General features: G+C 32.4%; 2 protein-coding genes across 4 annotated transcripts; one reads left to right on the top strand and one right to left on the bottom strand.

Moving 5' to 3' along the window:
• Nucleotides 1-57: 57 nt before the first annotated feature.
• On the bottom strand, nt 58-14480 carry LOC148626955 (uncharacterized). Of its 3 annotated transcripts, none has more exons than XM_088564663.1 (10): nt 14462-14480; nt 7758-7828; nt 6589-6999; nt 4790-4972; nt 4165-4369; nt 3791-3974; nt 2679-2863; nt 2213-2324; nt 614-680; nt 58-350 (listed from the first exon to the last, which is right to left on the bottom strand). In XM_088564663.1, exons 2-10 carry the CDS (start codon nt 7816-7818, stop codon nt 259-261), a joined length of 1500 nt encoding a protein of 499 aa, XP_088420789.1. In that variant the 5' UTR covers nt 7819-7828; nt 14462-14480; the 3' UTR covers nt 58-258. The 3 variants fall into 3 exon arrangements, with proteins under 3 accessions (XP_088420789.1, XP_088420782.1, XP_088420786.1); XM_088564656.1 differs by lacking the exon at nt 14462-14480 and adding an exon at nt 14305-14451; XM_088564660.1 differs by lacking the exon at nt 14462-14480 and adding an exon at nt 9556-9649.
• Nucleotide 14481: 1 nt separating this feature from the next.
• On the top strand, nt 14482-20215 carry LOC148626954 (small ribosomal subunit protein bS21m-like). Its single transcript, XM_088564732.1, has 2 exons — nt 14482-14623; nt 19865-20215. The coding sequence occupies exons 1-2, from the start codon at nt 14535-14537 to the stop codon at nt 20040-20042; spliced, it is 267 nt and encodes an 88-aa protein (XP_088420858.1). The 5' UTR covers nt 14482-14534; the 3' UTR covers nt 20043-20215.
• The last annotated feature ends 751 nt before the right edge of the window (nt 20216-20966 follow it).

The raw sequence follows: 20966 nt of genomic DNA, 5'->3' as shown, positions 1-20966 counted from the left end.
TATTGAAGCAAAAATTACCACTACCAATTTAAGTTGGTGACCTGTTATAAAATAGAAGATGTAAGAATTTTTTATTATATTCAAAGACATTTATTGATTTTCTTGTGGTAATCTGAATTCATTTTAATTCAACATTGTCACAGTACACAACAAGGATGATGATGGTCTGTACATATGAATAAGTGAACAGATTGGTGCACAACACCAATCCAAAGTTCTTCCCACAGATAAAGTCTTCTGTGACTGCCATTCGCATCATTAATTGTAAACAAGTCTAAAGTTCCTTTCTTGTTCCTTTCTTTGAGTTTCCATCTGTTTAGAAATATCTTCTACATGTCTCTTGAGGAGTGCTATAAGAATAGACAGCATACAGTTTCAATTGTTAAATCAAATTCATCAGATATCAATAGTGACCAAAACATCCATTAGAGCTCTGTAGGGTAATTTACAACATCAAAATTGAAAGTTATATTTATTTTTACATAAAATATCATTGTTTTCTATTCACCATATAACAATATTGTCACATTGTCCCCCAATAAAAAAGCAACTTTTTTTAATCCAAAAAATTTTTGGTTTATAGTTGATTTTTCAGGGAAGTTATAAAATGTACCTGAATTTTGGTCAATCCACTGCAAGGAATCCATATGTGAGTTAAGTATCTGTGTGATTTGGAATATCTGTAAAAGATGAAAGAGTAATCAAGGGAACCAAGGTTATAGCGGTAATCAAAAGAATGTAATCCAGGGACAAAGACCAGACATGGAAAACACAACAAAGAACACAAAGTAACTAAAATCATACATACAAAGTAACAAAAGCAAATGAGCAACTTGGACTCCACTAAAAACTGGGAGCATGGACCAGGTGCACCGGTAGGGGTAGGGTAAGCATCCTCTGCTTTTCTAAAAACACCCGCTGAGTTGCTCATAAAAAGTCAAGTCCGGGGTAGACAACAAGGAAAGGAAAACTATGACCTGTTGAATAAATCACTTTTCATGGTGCAGATGAATACACCGTAACGATCCACGAAATTAACACAAAATACTTCTCATATCTTTTTACAGAATGCAAATGAATTGTTGAATCAGTTCAATAGTGTCATTTCCCTCCATTACCTCAAACCTCATCTGACATGCATTGTTATCACATGTAAAAATTGGAAAAAATACAGGAAAGTATGGGAATTACATGGGTAATATAACAATAAAAATTACAATGATTTACAAAAAAATACACAGTATGTTAGGAAAACTGGATAAGTCAATAACAATTTTTTAAGTTGAAAGTCAAGGAGCAAAGACCAAGCAATAAAAATGTTGAGAAGAACACTGAACATTACTCAGTTAACCAGGAACTAAAAGTATCTACTAATGCTGCTCTTTACTTTAAACTTGTGCAGGTGCACTGGCATGGTAAGCATACCCTAACCAGGTGTACAGACAGGGTAAGCACACTCTTGCTAGGTGCACTGACAGGGTAAGCATACTTTTACCAGATATACTGGCAGGGTATGCATACTTGGACAAAGTGAACTGGCGGGGTATGCATATTCTAACAAGATACAATGGCATGGTAAGCATTCTAACCAGGTGTACTGGCAGGGAAAGCACACTCTAACCAGGTAAGCATATTCTAACAAGATACCAAGCACACTCTAACCAGATTAGCATACTCTAACAAGATAACAAAGCACACTCTAACCAGGTAAGCATACTCTAACAAGATACAATGGCATGGTAAGCATTCTAACCAGGTGTACTGGCAGGGACACTCTAACCAGGTGTACTGGCTTGGTAAGCACACTCTCACCAGGTACACTGGCTGAGTAAGCATTTTCTAACCAGGTTAGCATACCCTAACAAGATAACAAAGCACACTCTAACCAGGTAAGCATACTCTAACAAGATACAATGGCATGGTAAGCATTCTAACCAGGTGTACTGGCAGGGAAAGCACACTCTAACCAGGTGTACTGGCTTGGTAAGCACACTCTCACCAGGTACACTGGCTGAGTAAGCATTTTCTAACCAGGTGTACTGGCAGGGAAAGCACACTCTAACCAGGTACGCTGGCTGAGTAAGCATTTTCTAACCAGGTGTACTGGCAGGATAATCATACTCTAACCAGGTGCACTTGCAAGTAAACATACTCTAACCAGGTACACAGGCAGGATAAACATACTATACTTTTGTGCTTTATCATAACTTACAGGATCTGTGTTATCTTGGTTGGCATTTGAGGTGTTAAGGTGTTCTATAATTTCCTTCAGATCTTGTAACATTCTCTTTAACTGGGCATCTATGTTCTCTGATAACTGGTATCTACATGTATAAGAATAAATCTATAGCAAACAAGTCAGTAATATTTATTATGCAAATGTTATAATTCAAGTTGTATTTTGAAATGAAATTGTGAGTAAAAAATGAAACAGCTACTTTAATAGAAAACCTCACATAGAATAATTGGTTATCTTTTACTTTTTCTCTTCTTTCATTTAGTTTAGTATTCATGACGTTCAGAATTAAAATTCATTTTATACAGGTGTTTGAAACGAAAATTCTAAAATTAAAGAAAATGAGAAAAGTGGCCTCATAAAAAGAAAAGTTAATACAAAGATTACTGGAACATAAAGTTAACTAATTAAGAGATTATTTAAGGTATCAGTATTAACTTACGTGTTTTCCCTTTCTAAATCAGCATGTTGTTGGAAGCTGATGTTTGGATGTTCCTCAACAGATTTCTCTAATGGCACTAACAGTTCCTCTAACTCACGTTGTTGTGATTTTATAAAATCTAACTCATGGTCTAATTTCTGTTGTTCTACTTTGACCCTTTCCATATCACTGTTAAGGGAGGTAATCTGTAACAAGGGAAAAATATTCAATTTCATAATACAGACTGAAATATATGATTAAATATACTAGTATAGAGATACTTATTGTACAGTATATAAATTTGTCTTTTTAACAGAATTGAAAATGCAGTATGCACTGATATCTTACTGTTTCTCACTCTTTTTTATATATTCTTAGAAAAAAATGGAGACGTTTTGAATGAAGATTCTCATATTCCACACTTGTCTGGTAAACAAAATAAAATGGAGGAACAGGACATCACATATCCTTTACACAGAGGAATATGGGTCAAAGCCATAGAAAAAGAACAAACCCAGGTTAATGAAATAGTTGACAAAAGCAAAGTGGAAGCTTTATTAATCAGCAAAAAAGTAAACAACTGTAAACTGAGGGACTTTAAACATGGTGGAAGTGGCTGGTATCAAACTTTGTCAAACCTGAACGACTTATTTGGATTGATTGACTACATTTAACTCAGAACTTCAATGCTCTATTAACCTTCCAGTTGTGTAGTGATTATAACTAGCTGAGAAAGTATAGGCAAATTTTGCGAATAGACTCATCTGATAGTTTACAGGACTGAGTGAAAATTAAAGTTTATTGGTTCTGTCAAGAAAATGATTAAAGATTAACAGTTCTAATACATATAATCACTTTTCCAGCCAACATTCACCAATATTCATGCAATAACCCTATAATAATACCATAAAAATATTTCTCCTTTACAGAAATTTGCCAATAATTAGCCAGATTTACTACTTTAAGTTGTTAAGCATTTATTCGGAAGTGAAATATTGATTTAATCACTATATTTTGTGAACAAAGACTGATAAATCTTTAATAAAAAATATCAACACTGCACACAGAATGTAAGACCTAGGTGTATGACCTCCAATAAAGGTTGAAGTTGTAACACTATTCTATATGCAAACCTTTTCACCATTTTCCACCAGTAAGCGGTCCCAAGCATTAACGTGTGTGGCTTGTTCTAAAAATTCTTTTTCCTGATTCTCCAGTTCCTGCATCCATTTGTTGATATTTTCCTCCAGTTGTTGGTAATTTATCTGCTTCTGGGCACCTGTTGGGGCACCAGCAGGGGCACCTGGTGCTGCTGAACTAAAAAAAAAAGTAATAAAAATGTTACATTTTCTTTCACGACTTGTTAAGGATAATGGTGTTCTCAAGTGCTCATTCCCATAACATTACAAAATGTAATTAAAAACATTTATCTGTAAAAATCATGAGTCTTTTATATCCCCTATAGTATATATAATGAGTTGTATATATTTCTATGTAGTAACCATACCTAGTAGCAGTAGTAGATGTGGGAAGTGAGAAGCCTACTACTGTTGTCTTTGGTTTCTCAAGCCCACCCAAGGTTGGCGCTACTGAAGCACTCCCTCCACCGAATGCAAATCCAGTAGCAACACCAAGGTTTGAGGATGGCTGTGTTGTTGCTGCAGTAGAGGCAGCTGCGGTTGTCCCTAACTTCAGACCTCCACCAAAAACACCTACAATAATTAACACTTGTTTATTTGGCAATAACCTGTCTTAAAGACTATTATCTAGATAACCTTGTGCAGTGTATCAGGATTCTATGTAAAATATAAAGGCCAGTATTCTTTATTGTTCTAAATTTTATTTATATTTTATTTCTATGTAATTCCTTTTCATGTAGATTGTTCACTTTTTCATTATTCCTATATAAAGGCAACCTGTCTTAAAATATATTAACATAATTATGCTCTTTTGAAAGGCCTCTTTATGACAGCTATGACTATGATTGAGAAAATTTGACCACCACCTCACAATATGAAAACCTGCAAACTTTTTGGCCAGGAAAAAAATGTGAAGACACAGGAAAAAAACTAGTAAATTGTAATATGAATACCAATATATAGAGAAAACTTAAGCTTCTGAGAGTTGAATACCTGTAGATGGTGTAGTTGTTGGCTGTGTGGCTGGTTGTGTTGTTTTTGTTGTCAAACTACCAAGGTTAAGAGTAGGTTGTGAAGATAAACTGAAACCAGCAGAAGCCGAAGGGGCAGGAGCTGCTTGAGGAGTCTGACCAGTCAAATTAAAACCTACTGTCTGGCCGGTACTGGCTGCTGTGGCTATAATGACAATGTCCATGAGTAACAGATTTTGCAAGATAAAATCTTACTATCTATAACAATGGTCTAATTATCCTATACAAAAACAATTTTCTCAAATAATCCTGGAAGTCTTAGTCCATTCAGCACAGAGTTTTACCTCTTACTTGTGTTAGCAAAGGATATCAAACAGAGCAAAAAAAGCCATAAACAATTCCTAGATTCTCATCCCTATCCAATCTGATTTTCCACACCTACCCAGATGTTTTTTTTATTTTTTTAAAAATATAATCCCTGACTCAAATTTCTGAAAATACTCCTTGTCTTGTCCCGACCTGATTTATAATAACTGTTATTTATTAATTTCCAGTTTCTAAATCATAGTTTTCCAAACTGATGAAAACTGGTACTGGTGTAGCAGTAGAGACACATATACTTTAATAGAGCTGTTTCAGTATGTCTGTGCTTGTAAAATCAATCACCAAGCACACATAGATGATGATAACAACACTAGTTTTTCAGCATGAGAGACACTTATTTTAGAAAAAATATAAAAAATAAAAAATATAATTCGACATCTTGCTCAATTTTGTCAGAAAAGTTGGATGAGAATCTAGAAACTTTTTATATTATGACCTAATTGAATAATAAGCAGCTTCAAAATCAGATTTTTAAATTGAACCAAGGAGGTAAAACTATACTTTTGTCACCTTCAAAACAACTTTCTTCTTTTGTTGTATAATGATACTCAAATTAACTAAACTGGATTAAACTGAGTTATATAAGTCTTGTTTATAATTTTTGGTTGTATTGGTTTAATAGCTTCAGTCATGTAAACAGTAAATAGTTGTTAATAGTGACTCCTGTTTAAATCATACATCAATTACCTTAAATAATCCTACAAAATACTACATGATAATCTTGATATCCCAAAGTTTTGGGGGAATGGGAATTCTTAGAAAGAGAAAATCTTAAAAACTTGTATCAAAATATCAAACCACAGGTTATTTAATATCCTACATTAATGCAGGACGTGTATATTGGAAACACACTTTGTATATAAAAAAAAAAGAATATTCATTATTTTTTTTTTTTTTGGTTCTAATTGAATTTTAGTCGTATTTCTACCAGATTTGACACAGTAATTTCCATCTTTAAAACACAATCCCGTGACAAACTTTTCATTACAAAGGCATTTATTTCTTGGACAATCCTTGTATAATTCCTGGCAAAAAAACATGTAAAATTCTACTGTTGTAATTAGCTGAACATCAGCTTCATTTTTCACTATACATTTACAAGGATTAGACTACAGGAGCCCTTTTAACAAAAAATCGTAAGAGTAATATTAGTCACAAGTTATGATGTCACAATACTTCGATCTATTATGATGTCCTAATTTCAGAGTAATTTTAGACTTCAGATCATTTGTGAAGAGGACTGCAGGACTTAATGTCATTTACATGTACTCTATGCACTTAATTTATATCAGTCAACCAAGCACTTGAATAAAATATCTTCATGCAAAGGTTTCTTTGTTCTTACATAAATTTTGAAGCAGTTTAAAGATAAAAAATATGACAAAAAAAATGTAATATTTAAACTAAAGTCACAGCGTTGTTATCAGTGCAATTTACCTGCTGGCTGTGTGGTTCCACCTAATGTGATCCCAGTCGGTGCCCCAGCTGTTGTCTGTGGAGTACCACCCAAAGAAAATCCTGAACTTTGTGTTGTTGAACCTCCAAGTGAAAACCCTGATGGTGTTGCTGTCTGTGTTACTCCTCCAAGTGAAAACCCAGATGTAGATGATGCCTGTGTCCCTCCAAGAGAGAAGCCTGATGGGGCAGCTGAAGCTTGTGTAGTTGAACCCTGTGTACTAGTACCAAAAGAGAAACCAGAAGTCCCTGATGCTGGAGGAGCAGTGCTACCACCAAAATTAAATCCTGCTGTCCCAGTTGATGCTGCTGGCTGTGGTGTACCACCTAAACTAAAACCTGCAGACGTCCCAGTACCAGTACTTGCTGTTGGGGTTCCAAATGAAAATCCACCTGTACATGACAATAAAATGAATGTAAATGATGACATATGAACTTCTGTAAACAATGAATTAAATTGTGTAATTATTTTTATCACATTACTATAAATTTTTACAACCAATATCCAAGTCAGAAAGAAGATTCAGGTATAGTGGATTCCTTTATTCATTTAGCCTATTTGTCAAAAAAGAACATGCAATTAACAGAAATTATCTATTCAAAAATATCTTATATTTTCAATGTCTAAGTGGTGATATATACTTTTCTCATGTCTCATTAGATTCCTGCCTTCAAATAATATCTAGTCAAAAGTAAGAGAAACGCTATTGTTAAAACAAATTTCTTTGGAAAACTGAGGTATTTAATATTTTGTTGTTTTACCCATTTAGATACATTTTTCAGTAAATTTGGAAAAATATTCATGTAATTAAGAGGAATTTTGTAATTTTTGGTCTAATGTTATGCAAATAAGAGGATTTTTTTTAAGTGGATAAGGTGGAAAATGTCTTTGTTCATCTAGTTTCTATGCAATTAACAGATTTGCAACCCACTGTACCAGTAAATACAATATTTTTTGCTTCTTTTACATATTTTTTTTGTGTCAAATACAATATTTTGGGAGTCTTTTACATCTTTCTTGTGTCAACATTTTGTGCTTCTTTTACATCTATCTGGCTAATTGTTGTAAATATCAATTTCTAAATACAAGTAGTGGTATAATTTAAAATCAACACACTATGCTTGACTTTTAGTTCTGATTATGATCTTACCAGGTTTAGTATTTGCTCCAAATCCAGTTGTCCCAGAAGGAGGGTTACTTCCCCCAAACATAATGTATCACCTTAATACAAAAAGAAAAAAGAAGTTATTTAATCAAGGTAAAGTAACAATAATGTGGCAACAGCTTAGCTGAGTGATTGATTAAAATCTGACAGGTCTGTAAAAGTCATTTATTTTTTATCAAAGATGGTAGCTAGAATTATTCATTCTTGCTCCCCTCTGTTCCACTTGTGTGAACACATTAAGCTGCCAACATGTAAGATATCCTGATTATACTCACAAGTATGTCATAATAACAATTTAATTTGATTTGTAATAAGTCTTCTGACTGGTTGCTTCTCTTTGGGCTACATAGATTTTGTATAAATTAACTAACTTGGTACTGTGATGTCAATAATATGGACTTGTCATGATTCAAATAATCTCATAATAAATCAAGTTCAAATTTAGGATCAATTTGGACTGTTATCAATTAGAAATTAAATTATATGGATTGTTTTTATACCAAATTATGCTTGCATAACTGACTTGGGATAATTTATGCTTGTTTGTAAACCACTTTACAACTCATGAAGTGTAAACTGCCCTTCAGTAGGTTTTCACTTGGTAAACAAGCAACGTGAAGCCGTATGTTCCCCGGCAGTGCAAAAAAGTTGAAGTGCAAAAGTCCAATAACTCCTGTAAAATTTGTTGAATCAATATTGCTGCAAAATATGATCAACTACAAATGGTGACTAACAATCCTACAAAATTTGAATAAAATCTGTCAAGCAGTTTCCAAGGAGTTGCATCCACATGTGTGACTGGATGGACTGACATCAGTAATTCTATGTCCCTTCCGCATAGAGGCAGGAGGCAAAAATAAAAATATAAAAATTCAAAACTGAAATTCAAAAGCTCAGTTTTGATTAACTTACCCAACCTGTAACTAAACAAACATTTGAATTTAGAAAAAAATTAGTCCTTCTTTCCATAGTTTAAGTTTGTCATAAAGGTGACACTTGACATAACTTGACAAGTTTTTACCACTTTCCAATAAAGTAGCAGTGGATGTTTCATTTGGAAGATTTATTACTGACAGGACTATTTCTTGTATAGGCAATTAAAATAAGTGTCTTAACCCTAACAGACACTAGAAACGCTGAAAAAACTGTCCTATTTTAAATGACCCACAAACCACAAACTGTAAGTTCTTGTACAGTTTGCATCTCTCTCAATGATTTTCCAATCATGAAAATTGATACCAATAAAAAGATTAACAACACACTCGTACTATTGAATAGATTAAGTGTAAATCTATCAGTTAAAATTATACATAAATGAAAACTGGAAATGAAATTCTACATGACTATCCTATTTTCAGTCTGTCTGCTTGCCGATTTATTCTCTACATATTCCAACCCTCAGTCAATCCCACCCACATAAAACAGTGAGGAATAAAAAAGATTGAAAATGCATCTTTTGTAATAACCTAATAGCTTCTTTTGATGCTCCTCATCTAAAAGTTGAAGGGGAGATGAATTGTTTTAATCTCCTCCTTCCACCCATCTGTCCTTAAGTTTTCACATAATAATTCGTTACGTTTTCATCAATAAAAATGAAACTTTGTTTTTCATTTTTTGAATTATTAAAATTTATTCATAAAATAGAATTTTTTTCAAGTTTTCACAAAATAACTCAAAAATGCTTGCACCAATTAAAATGAAACTATGGGAAAGTGTATATATCCATGGTAGGGAAGTTAAAATTTTGTTTTAGAGTTGAGAAATTTATTCCAAAAAGACCTACAAAGAAATATTCATCCAGTGACCCTAGCAAACAAATTATATCTGCTGGTCTAGCAGGAAACCTGATACCTCTGTCCACTGTAGAGAACCTGGAGTATAAAGCTTTTGTTGCGGTATCAAACCTGAAATGTCAAGTTCCTAGCAGGAAACATCAACAAAACATCTTAACAAAAAATAGACAGAAAATGCGTAAGTCAATATTGAAAGAAGAATTGCACTTAAAAAGTGTATGTCTGACCATTGATCTCTGGTCTAACAAGAAGACAAGTTTTTTTTTTAGGGACAACAGGGCATCATTTCATGGATTGGTGTATGAAGTCAGTTATCATTTCCTGTAAATATTTTAAGGGTTAACACTGGGCTGACAGGAGTAGAGGCTATAACTACCTTCAACATGGCCAACAAAATAAACCCTATTATAACAGATAATACATCAAACATGGTGAAAACATTTGATTTCTGTCTTCCTGATTACACAGTTGATACGTGTTGATGAGAGAAGATTAAATATTTTATCTGACAGTAAGGACAAGGGCATTTCAAGGACGATGCTTTGCACACATTTCTATAGTTAATGTAGGTGGGACAGTGTATGAAGAAATGAGTTTCATCTTCAATTTGATTTAATTTACATGATTTGTGGATCGTTATGGTGTAGCCATCTGCACCATGAAAACTGATTTATTCAACAGGTCACAGTTTTCCTTTCCTCGTTTGTCTACCCCGGACTTGACTTTTTATGAGCAACTCAGCGGGTGTTTCTAGAAAAGCAGAGGACCTTACCCTACCGGTGCACCAGGTCCATGCTCCCAGTTTTCAGTGGAGTCCAAGTTGCTCATTTACTTTTGTTAGTTTGTATGTATGATTTTAGTTACTTTATGTTCTTTGTTGTGTATGTCTGTTTTCCACGTCTGGTCTTTGTCCCTGGATTACATTCTTTTGATTACCGCTATAACCTTGGTTCCCTTGATTACTCTTTGAAGACTAGTTTGAGTACTAGATAATAATATAATGTCATCTGCGTATAATAGTGAGTTAATTGAGATATTTCCGATAATGACAGGATCAACTCGCTTTATCTAAGTTTTGAAATTAAATCATTTATATATAAATTAAAATGAATGGGTCTACGAACATCTCCTTGCTTGACTCCACACTTTGACACAAATTTCCTACTTAAACCTTGTTTGAAATTTAATCTACAAGGTTCTTGATACATTGAAATAATAATTTTAAGTATTTGAAAACAGGCCTTCTCTCCAAACTGTATCGAAGGCCTTTCTTAAGAAGCTGCATATACTTCTTCATTATTTGATTTTTCAACAATTGTTTTTAATGTAAAAAGATGATCCGTTGTTCTTGATTTTCTTTGAATCCAATTTGATTATTATGGATTAATTTGTTAGCATTAATAAATGTCATTATTCTGGCCAATAAAATTTTGTTAAAAAGTTTACCTAGATTGGCTGTAATTTGATGGATTGGATTTGTCCCCTTTCTTATGGACGAGTGAAATGTAGCTTTCATTCCATATTTTTGGAAACTCACCATTTTTAAAAATCGTGTTAAAAATTTTTTATACAGGCTCAATAAGATGATTTATTCCATATTTTATTATTTTGTTTGATATGAGATCACTAGCTATCGACTTTCCATTTTTAAGAGTTTTTACTGCTTTCCTTATTTCGTCTTTACTGAATGGGTCTTCATATAAATTTTCATTAAATGTTGTTTTTTTTTTTTGGATTATTTAAGGTTTGGATTATATATTAGTTAACATATTTGATATTGAAGCATGGAAGTTATTATTGGGAATATATTTACAGAGAAATCAATAAATTCTTCTTTATTATAAATATCGTCGCGTTCATTTTTTGCACGACAGTTTATTTTGTTTATCAATGACCAAAATGTTTTTGGATCATTATCCATGTTAGAGCATAAATCCTGGCAAATTTTTGTCTTGTATTTTTTCTCTTCACTTTTACATCTTCTCCTGTACTTAGAAAGATTAGAGTAATACTTTTGACGGTATGATCCATTATTTGGGAATTTATTAACCAGGGAAATATAGCTTTTTACTGTATTCCTTAAACCATGATTTGAGTCAGAAAATCATTCTTTTTGTTAGTTTTGTTTTTCTTGCTTTGAAGTTTTCCTTAAAAGAATTTAGCAGACATTGATACAGCATCATGAAAAAGTGTGTTTAAATTTTTTACTGATATACTGCAGTCTTCAGACTTGTCTGAGAGTAAAATTTGAATTTTATTTTTTACTTGGTCACTTTGAACATAGGTTTTGTACTTTTCAATTGCTTCATTGTCCCAGATATGCCTTCCTGGACAAGGATCCATTAAAATATTTCTATTTGTTTTGTTTTGAAAACAGGTAAGTAAGCTACAATTTATTAAGCAATGATCAGAAATAGTAGTTAAGTCTTTGACTTCAAATTTACAAACTTTTGAAAAAATATTTCTTGAAATAAGGGTGTAGTCTACTAAGCTACATCCATTGTATGTGTTACATGTATATTTTCCTAATGTGTCGCCAATTTTGCGACCATTTACTATCTTAAGGCGGGTTTCTCTACAGAGATTAATCAATAAATTACCACTCTTGTTTAATGGCTTAGTATCCATATTATTTCTAGGAGTTGGACAATCTAAAAAGTAGTTTTGATCTTCAGGGTTTGGATATTCAGTATCATCGTTAAAAACGAAGTTAGGTTTAGTATAAGTGTAGGCATTAAAATCGCCTTGAATAATTCTATCACCTTGTGAACTATATTTCACAAAATCATTGACAAGTTTGAAATATAATTTTTCCAAATCTTGGTTAGACCGAGATGAGTTTTCAGGTGAAAAATACATGACGCCTAAAATAGTATCTTTTTCTAATTAAAAGAATGATTTGTGAAGTTTAATCCAAACAATATTGCTATCAAGAGTGCAATTATGATATAACCTTATGTTCCACCAGAGTAACGCCTGGCTTTCTTGTGTTTTCTCCTGATTTTCTTAGAAACTAAATTATATCCAGAAATTTCAATATCAGGGTTGTCATTGCCGCCCCATGTTTCCACTAAACTTAAAATATGAACATTTGAAACTGCATTTGAAAAGTCTGCATTGACAGATTTATCATTAGTAAAACCATTGACATTCCACATGGCAACGTTCAGGTTTCCTGTGTTTTTACAAGACATATTCATATAATAACCAAAATAATACGTACGAAGCAACAAAAGTAAATGAGCAATTACAACGCCACTAAAACGTGTAACATATACACATTGGCATTGACTTCTCCAAAATGTCAGTTGCTAGATGTTATGATGGCACCAAGTCAGCAATAGCTTGGCAGATAATCTGTACCATAGTCTAAATTAAAGGGTCCGGAAATTTTAACAGCCCATGCGGGACCCTTTATCAAACTTCAGCAGACATTTGTGTCTGTCTTTTACATGCTCAGATCAAAAATAAACTTAAAAAACATTTTTATGTAGTTATTTATTGATAAATATTGGAATTTGTGTTATTTCATCACATACTCTGTCTTTTACAAAATATCAGAGCGAATGAACGAGTTTGGTTTCCACCGCACGTAGACGTTCCAACATGTAAACAGAACATCATATCTCTGGGACTTTTTCATCACATAGGCAAACAGCAGAAAATTTCTGAGTGATGAAAAAAATGTTGATTTTATATAAAAGAAAATCTCGAACACATTTTGTATACTGATTGAAATGGTCAGTTGACTTCTGTGTTAAAACGATTCAATCGATGAATTAATAATTATTAACTACAACTGATTCATAGTTTCAGTTCCATGTGCTTTCTTTACCTCTGATAGATCATCAGGAATAAGGTGGACTTGTCAATTTTTTTTCTTAATTAATCAGCTAATAAATGTATGAAAATTCTCTGAGTTACTTCAATTAATTCATACATGCAATGGGGCTGTACGTGTATCGTTAATTCAATTATGCAATCAACTAATCAGTTACAGGTAAATCACAGTCACAGGTGACTGCACATCAGCTAAACTTGACACACAACTGTCAATTAATTTCCAATAAACAACAGGAGACAGGCAGACAGGATGTTTTTACACTAAAAAAAACACACACACTGTAATTTATAAGGGTTGACAATTTTTTCATGTCCGATATTGGGAAATGGTCGTCAGTCATTTGCAAAATTTGTCGGTCAAGGACCGGCATTTTTGACTGTTTCCAGACCCTTAGTCTAAACAATATGCTGTCGTGGGAGGCTAATGTTTTTTTGCTTGGTCACCTCACTTAAACAAACTGAGGCTAAAAAAATGCCTCAGCTAATATCATAATTATTTTGACAACCTCTAGCTTTGTCCCTCATAGGCAATGCCTAAAATCATATTTTAAAAAACATTCCTCTGTAAAGGAAAGTTTTGAACCTGTTTTAAACATTTAAATTAGGGTTTCCCCAAACCAGCTGAAAACTGAAGACTCGCATTTCTAGTTATAAAACAATTCAATACAAATGTGGAAGCCGTTCTATGAATACTTGTTAATTTGCTATTTAAAAAAAACGTATCTCCTGTACTTGGCGATCAAATACTTGAAAATCAGTATTGTTAACAATACTGGAATTAAAATTTTGTTCCAGTATCGTTCCAATGGCAATGTTGTAATGTAGAATTCAATATTTAGTACTAGAGGTCTTAACATTTAGTCGCAAGATAAAGTGAATAAACTTCTGTTTTATACGTGTGATATCTGAAAATTGTTATGGATTGGTGACTTTTTCTGTTATTATCGTTGTATATATCACGCAGTTCCAACTTTCTTTTTGGCCAGTGGTATAGTAAAGATTTGGCTCAAAATAATCAACGTTAACAATCCGCTTACTTAATTTTAAACATACCATCGATTCAAACACTTCTGTGACAACGCAGGAAAGGGAGGCTACTTTCGTTTTCACCTTTGTGAGTAGGAAAATGTCAAAGCATAAGCATGCGATGTTTTTAGCAAAAACTGTTCTTGTTCGTAACAATGATGTAGACTCAGCATATAGAACTTTGAACAGGTAAACAGATAAATGTAGGAAACAGTTTTTGTTACTCAGACTTACTGCAATACCAAAATAAAGCATTTATATAGCTTGTGCCAGTTGTGGAGAGTATGCAGTATTAAAAATTAAGATAGAATTAGAAGGAATGAATTACATAATGACATTAAATTATGTGTATCATTTCTAAATTTTACTTCCATGTATTGTTTTGGTTTATAAGTTAATTGATATGAGGGAAGGTAAACTGTTGTCCATTAACAGAATAACTAAGCATACTAAGTTTATGAAATGAATATTTTTAAGGCTACTTTGACTTTGAATTCACTTCCCTGACCTATTTCTGCAAGCCTATTTGATATCATACCTTTTCAGGTTGGCTGAGTGTAAATCGTTAGCCTTGCATGCAGTACTTGGTATTGACTTCTTGTGGTCAGAGCCACAGAGGGCTCATTCAGTTTTTATTGGACAGCCATTTGGTTCAGAGTCCAATTTTAATGGGCTGTTTGCCAGCTAGTAATGTGTTTGCCCTTCTGGTCTGCCCTTATTTATAATTTAACAGGTTTTTGTTTTACTTTTATTTTGGTAAAATGGAAAAAAAATGAAGATAATATTGATATTTGAACTTGAGGGTTAACAGAGATGCATCGGATGCTGCATAGAGAATTATGGATGACAGCAGGGAGTTTTATCTCAAGTCCCTGGTTCAAGTGAATAGTAAATCATTCATATATATTATTTAATGATTTTTAGCTTAAGTAAAATAATTTTGTTTCAGTAAGTTAACCAAAAAATCTTAAAGTTATTTTTTACTAATTATTGTAACTTAATGTGAATTAACATACACAAAAGAACTGATATCTTAGAGATATTCATGTTTGGTTCATCAATTTAACTATATATATACTTTATTCTGCTAAACCTATGTAGAAACATTAGTATACAAAACACACATATTTTACAATATTAATGTACAGTTGTTGAGGAGAAAGATTGAAGTACAAATACTAAACAGACAAAATAGTAAGAAAGATAAATACAGTGAGGAACAAAGTTTGAAGTATAAATAACAAAGTAAGAGAAGTAGATACAAAGATAAGTAGCATATAAAAAGATGTGGGTTAAATGTGGGGGATAAAATCAAGGTAATAAGTAAGTGGCTAATAAGAGAATCCATTTTCTTACTGATAATTCTGATAAATTGACTCAATTTTCAGAGTTCAGACTTTTTTGTGGTGTGGCAGGACGGCCTACCTGCATTGTAGTAGGTAGTGAGATTTAAATATCCAGTTAATTGACTTGGCTAAAGGATTAATTCTTAAGCCGAATTGGTTTGTCGCTGGCTTGTCACCGAGCGGTCTAGGGTTCGATCCTCAGTGGCAGAGTATAATTTTGTGAGTCAAATCATGCTCTCCCATTACATTGGTATTCATTAGTTTATTAAACTCTAAATATTGCAATTCACTATAAACTTCTTATCTATATATATTTTTCTTTCCATCATGAAGGACCTACATTTTAGTATATATTGATATTTATCACCTTTATTGCCACCCCTGCAAAAAGGGCAGATTCTGTTATCTCTTGATATGTTTCTCCATCTTCCACTTTCAACAGGAAGTTTATGATTTATGAATCCAAATTTACAAAGTGTTGCAATATATATCAAAATATTTTTCAGTACCATGTTCTTTTTTGAATAGTCAGTTATTCATTGTTTTAGCACCATTTTCAATATTGGAATACCAACTTAGGATGAAGTGGTCATGAAGAGTTTTTTTCAACAGTGCTTTTTAGCCATTTACTATTACAGACAAATTTACAATCAGGCTACAATCATTCAAAATGTTTTCAATACTTTTAAACCAAGATGACAAAAAAGATGTCATGTTTGTTAGGTTTATTATCAGCTTATAAGTCATGGTACTTAATTTTTTCTCTGAACCGTTCAAGAGTTTCAAACAAAAATAAAGCATTCTTCAATATATCTAACTGAAGGACATCTTCCTAGTTCCCCATAAACCATGGACCTAGATGTTTTTTTGTTTTTTTTATTATTAAACTCAGTGTAGAAGTTTAAAAACTTTAATGGATTTTTTTTTATAATATCATTATTACTAAAGCCCTATGTTTCACAACCAGACTGTAGGGTTGGTGTGACAAGTTTATTAAACAGACCCAGCTAGCATTTAATTGAAAGATTATGGCACACCCTCAAATCAATACTGCTAAAGGGGTTTTTGATTTCTTTGGCTACTGTTCAAATCAAGTACTACTCGTGTATTTATATTAACAACCCATTAAACAATGAAATGAAGACAGTCATCTATTATAATTGGCAATTAACTTATACTTGAGGACAATTAGGTGATTGGTCTTCTTAGATTTTTTTTTTAGAAAACCAACTCATATTTTTAAGATAAAACCATTTCATCATAGTGTCATACAAATATGTATGAATGAAAGAATAAGTTATAATGTTTAATATACATGTAAAACTAATAAGTGCTTGCATACAGTATTCAGCTGATTTTTTTTTTATTTTTATATTTATGGTTATTGTAGTCCATAACTGCAATGCATTATGTGCTTTCAAATGCAACAACAAAAATAATAATGTACATGTATATCTCTTTCTTGCTGCCAGTTATAAGTGGATAAGATATTCTTACGTCTTAGTCTATGCCTCACTAACACCACAGAGAGGGGACAAGAAAAAATCAATAGTAGCCTCCCAAAATGAAAGAATCAATCATTTATTGTGAGTAAAAACTCTTAAGACTAGCTGCACACATTACAGTATCATATATTTTAGGATTCCAGTCATTTAGTGTAAAAAAGAATGAGTAAATGTATCATGATGTTTTGTCTGTTGGAATGTTAAAGCACATTGCATGGTTTTTGGTCTGTTTTTTTTCCACCAAATTTGTTGATTTGTAGTCTTCAAACCTTCATGCTGTGATTGTTCTTTTTTTTGCTTAGCTTGGTTTAGGCATTGGTCTAGTTCAATAGCAGGAACCAGCACATTAACTGTCCTGTATAATACAAAAATGTGCTCCTGGCTTACACATCTTGTAGTTCGAGTTTGGTTAGCACCCATTATCTTAAGTTTAGTTTCCCCAGTGAGGAAACTTATTAATGTTTGTTTACCTGAGGGGATCCCTCTGTACAGCTTACAACTGATGTGTTCATGTATGTTGTTTGTTTTTGCATTCCTGTGGACAGTATCTTTCTAGGTACTCCGACACGTGCAACATTTGAAACAGTTTTAAGATCTTTTTTATTTCATATTAGTTATTTAGACAATGGTGTCTTAAAGTAATAAAAGTAAGATAATACTCAGTGTCTGTTTTGTTTGTAATAAATGTACCAATATTTACACTGTTTTCAGCATTGCAGAAAATAAAGCATTTTTCTCATGTTTTTATACTGAAATTTCCTTCTGCAGAAAGATTATTGACAGTCACAACTTGATTTACAATATTTTCCCCTGCAGGAGCAGACATGGAAATGCCGGCATTCATCCGTCAGTCCACGTTTCTCCTACCAAATAAGTTTTTTTTTTGGTATGTTGCTTTATTATGAAGAGTTACAGATTAAGTTTGACTTTGGTTACGGTTAGATGATTTTTACAGAAGTTATGGCCCTTGGACTTAGAAAATTTCAGTGAATTTACAGTTTTCCACACTTTTTTTCGTAATGCTTTTACTAATTGAATTAATCTTTTGTATGTAGTCTTACTATGAGAAGTAACAGATTAAGTTCAATTATGGTTATGGTTGATTGATTTTTATGGAAGAGATAGCCCTTGGACTTAACAAAATTTCAATGAATTTACAGTTTCTGCACTTTTTGGTTATGTTTTCACCAATTGATTTTATCTTTTGTATGTAGTCTTACTATGAGAAGTTACAGATTAAGTTCTATTATTACTTACTTAGTCCTTGCTATGCCTATTGGCACATAGGGCATTGACAAGTTTCTTCCACTCTTCTCTTTCGTTTGCTTGTCTTTCAATAGTACCCCAGGTGAATCCTCTGTCTTTAATTTCATTTGTTCATAGCCATGTTGTTTTTCGTCTACCTCTCTTTATAAGTTCTACTATAATTATGGTTCAGTGATTGTTACAGTAGATACGGCCCTTGGACTTTGGAGGAAATTTCAGTGAATTTAAAGTTTTCCGCACTTTCTTTTGTAATGCGTTTACCAATTGATTTTATCTTTTGTATGTAGTCTTACTATGAGAAGTTACAAATTAAGTTTTACTACAGTTATGGTTCAATGATTTTTACAGAAGTTATGGCCCTTGTATTTCAGTGACTTGTATCAATTATGTATTCATTAATCGAAGTGCTGTTAGCACTTGAGGTTTTTGATCCTTGTTAAAATAGTAACATATACAGCAAATTTCAAGGTTTATATATATATTTATATAATGTGAAATAAAACTATTGAAAATTTGCATTTCCCTTATAATCTTAGATTTTTTTGTTCTCAAATGATTAGACAGACTGTTAGTCTTTAATACTGATTTCAGATATGATAGTTCAGCAGTATTCAATTTCATACACATTTGCAAGTTTATATTTATTTCACCTTTTTCACAACTTTTTAAAGCTACCCTAACATTAATTTGCAATTACATTCAGAAACTATTTAACAATATTTATTCACATAATGTAATACAAAATAGATTTCAGCTTAAGAAATTAATTTCCTAGATGCATGTAATTTCCAAAATAGACATTTTTTATCAATTTGAATTTTCCACTTATTTTACTTTGTTAAATTACTGCCCCTCACTTCCTATTTATTAAAATATTAATGAAATGAAGAATTCAATTGATGAGTGAGTTTTATGGAACATGGTTAAAACATTTAATGTGTCTTGACACATTCTGCAAAAGCTAACTTTGCTAAAAGAAAATTTATCACTTAACATCTTTTGAGGCAAAAAATGAAGTTCCTTAAATCTTCAATTTATTTAAAGACAGACTAGATCTTACTTTTATTTGCAGCAATGATAGAGTATTATTAACCTGAATAATTGCCTGAAACATTAACTGAATAAAAGGAATTACATATCAACTACATTTTGTGTATTGAACAGAAACAGTAGGGAAGTTTCTCTGATAAGGTATTTTGATCCTGAAAAGGGGCTGGCATTCTAGTTTCATTTTGGTTTAGTGTGATTGGTTTAACTATTACATGGTTTTGTTTTTCCTCTTTTAAATGTTGCACCTTTTATTTCTTTAATAGGATTTTAAGTAGGGAGAAAATTATAGAACAAGTGAGAAGGAGAAGGTACTTTGAGAAACCAACACAAGCAAGACAGAGACTGAGCTACGAAAGATCAAAAAGAATCTATAATGCTGATATGCAGAGAAAAGTGGAATTTGTTATGAAAGTTCACAGAGAGAGTCCATGGCTTGGATGAGATAACATTTAACATTTATCTTATATGTGCTGGATCTCCAGAAAAAACAAAATTATGGAGAGGGAAGAGTGTGGGCAGCTAGCCTAATTATTTGACATATGTACAAAATTGATTTCTAATGTGAACAACAATAAAATTTAACTTTTTTTAAAAAGTTTTTGTACAATCTAAAATTTTTGTGGTTGTTTAACATTATGGCACAAGCATCGTCATCTGTAGACACTACCTTACCATGCAATAACTTTTATTGTGGTTGACCAATTGTTATGAAATTTTTTATATGATTTTACAAACTACTGAAGAAAGGTGCCTATTTAAATTGGAGTTTGTGGTCCGTACAGTTTTAGAATGAGGGGCCAAAAAGGGTAAAAATAGGTGTTTTATCAAAACAGATGTAGAATGTTTTTTTTCTTCTGATTTTAATTATTCCTTTTTTACCGTGTTCCTTATTTAATTCTGATAAAAAAAAATGCATCAGCAGATTTGATGCATTTTGGGCTTTTTTTTTTCTAGTTATAAAGGGTCACACCCCCAAAAAAATTGTCTTTTTTATTTTTGGTGTTTTTTCGAAAATAATTTTTATTGTATATCTTATGAAAAAATAATACACCCAGAAATAATATCCTGCTGTCATCGCCTGTAGTATTTCATGTCTGGACATCAACTAAGTACAGGTATATAGATCTTTATGTAAATTTACCACAAAAGGAAGCCTGGTTTGGGGCTGTGAGTTAACCTGTTTAAGAATTAGGGGCCAGAAACAAGCATTTTTATTTTGTCTGTACCACAAAGCGCCATACCACAGAAGGAAGGTTGGGATTGATTTTGGTGGTTTTGACTTGAACAGTATCAGATATAGGTGCCAAAAGAGACCAAAAACAAGCAGTTTCCTTTTATTTCCACAATAACTTGTTAGTAAATTGA

This window comes from Perna viridis, chromosome 1 (assembly GCF_037379345.1).
Source record: "Perna viridis isolate PV_CMFRI_1.1 ecotype Kerala chromosome 1, ASM3737934v1, whole genome shotgun sequence".
Classification (NCBI taxonomy): Eukaryota; Metazoa; Mollusca; class Bivalvia; order Mytilida; family Mytilidae; genus Perna; species Perna viridis.
Note: the sequence above shows the minus strand (reverse complement) of the source record. Positions and strands in the feature narration are given on the sequence as shown.

Bases quoted from the DNA above. Each gene is read 5' to 3' on its own strand.
- LOC148626955 (XM_088564663.1), bottom strand. From the start codon at position 7,818: ATGTTTGGGGGAAGTAACCCTCCTTCTGGGACAACTGGATTTGGAGCA. The intron at 4,973-6,588 runs GTAAATTGCACT...TTGTCATTATAG, and splicing joins TGGAACCACACAGCCAGCAG to CCACAGCAGCCAGTACCGGC. The intron at 4,370-4,789 runs GTATTCAACTCT...TAATTATTGTAG, and splicing joins AACAACTACACCATCTACAG to GTGTTTTTGGTGGAGGTCTG.
- LOC148626954 (XM_088564732.1), top strand. From the start codon at position 14,535: ATGTCAAAGCATAAGCATGCGATGTTTTTAGCAAAAACTGTTCTTGTT. The intron at 14,624-19,864 runs GTAAACAGATAA...TTTCTTTAATAG, and splicing joins GCATATAGAACTTTGAACAG to GATTTTAAGTAGGGAGAAAA.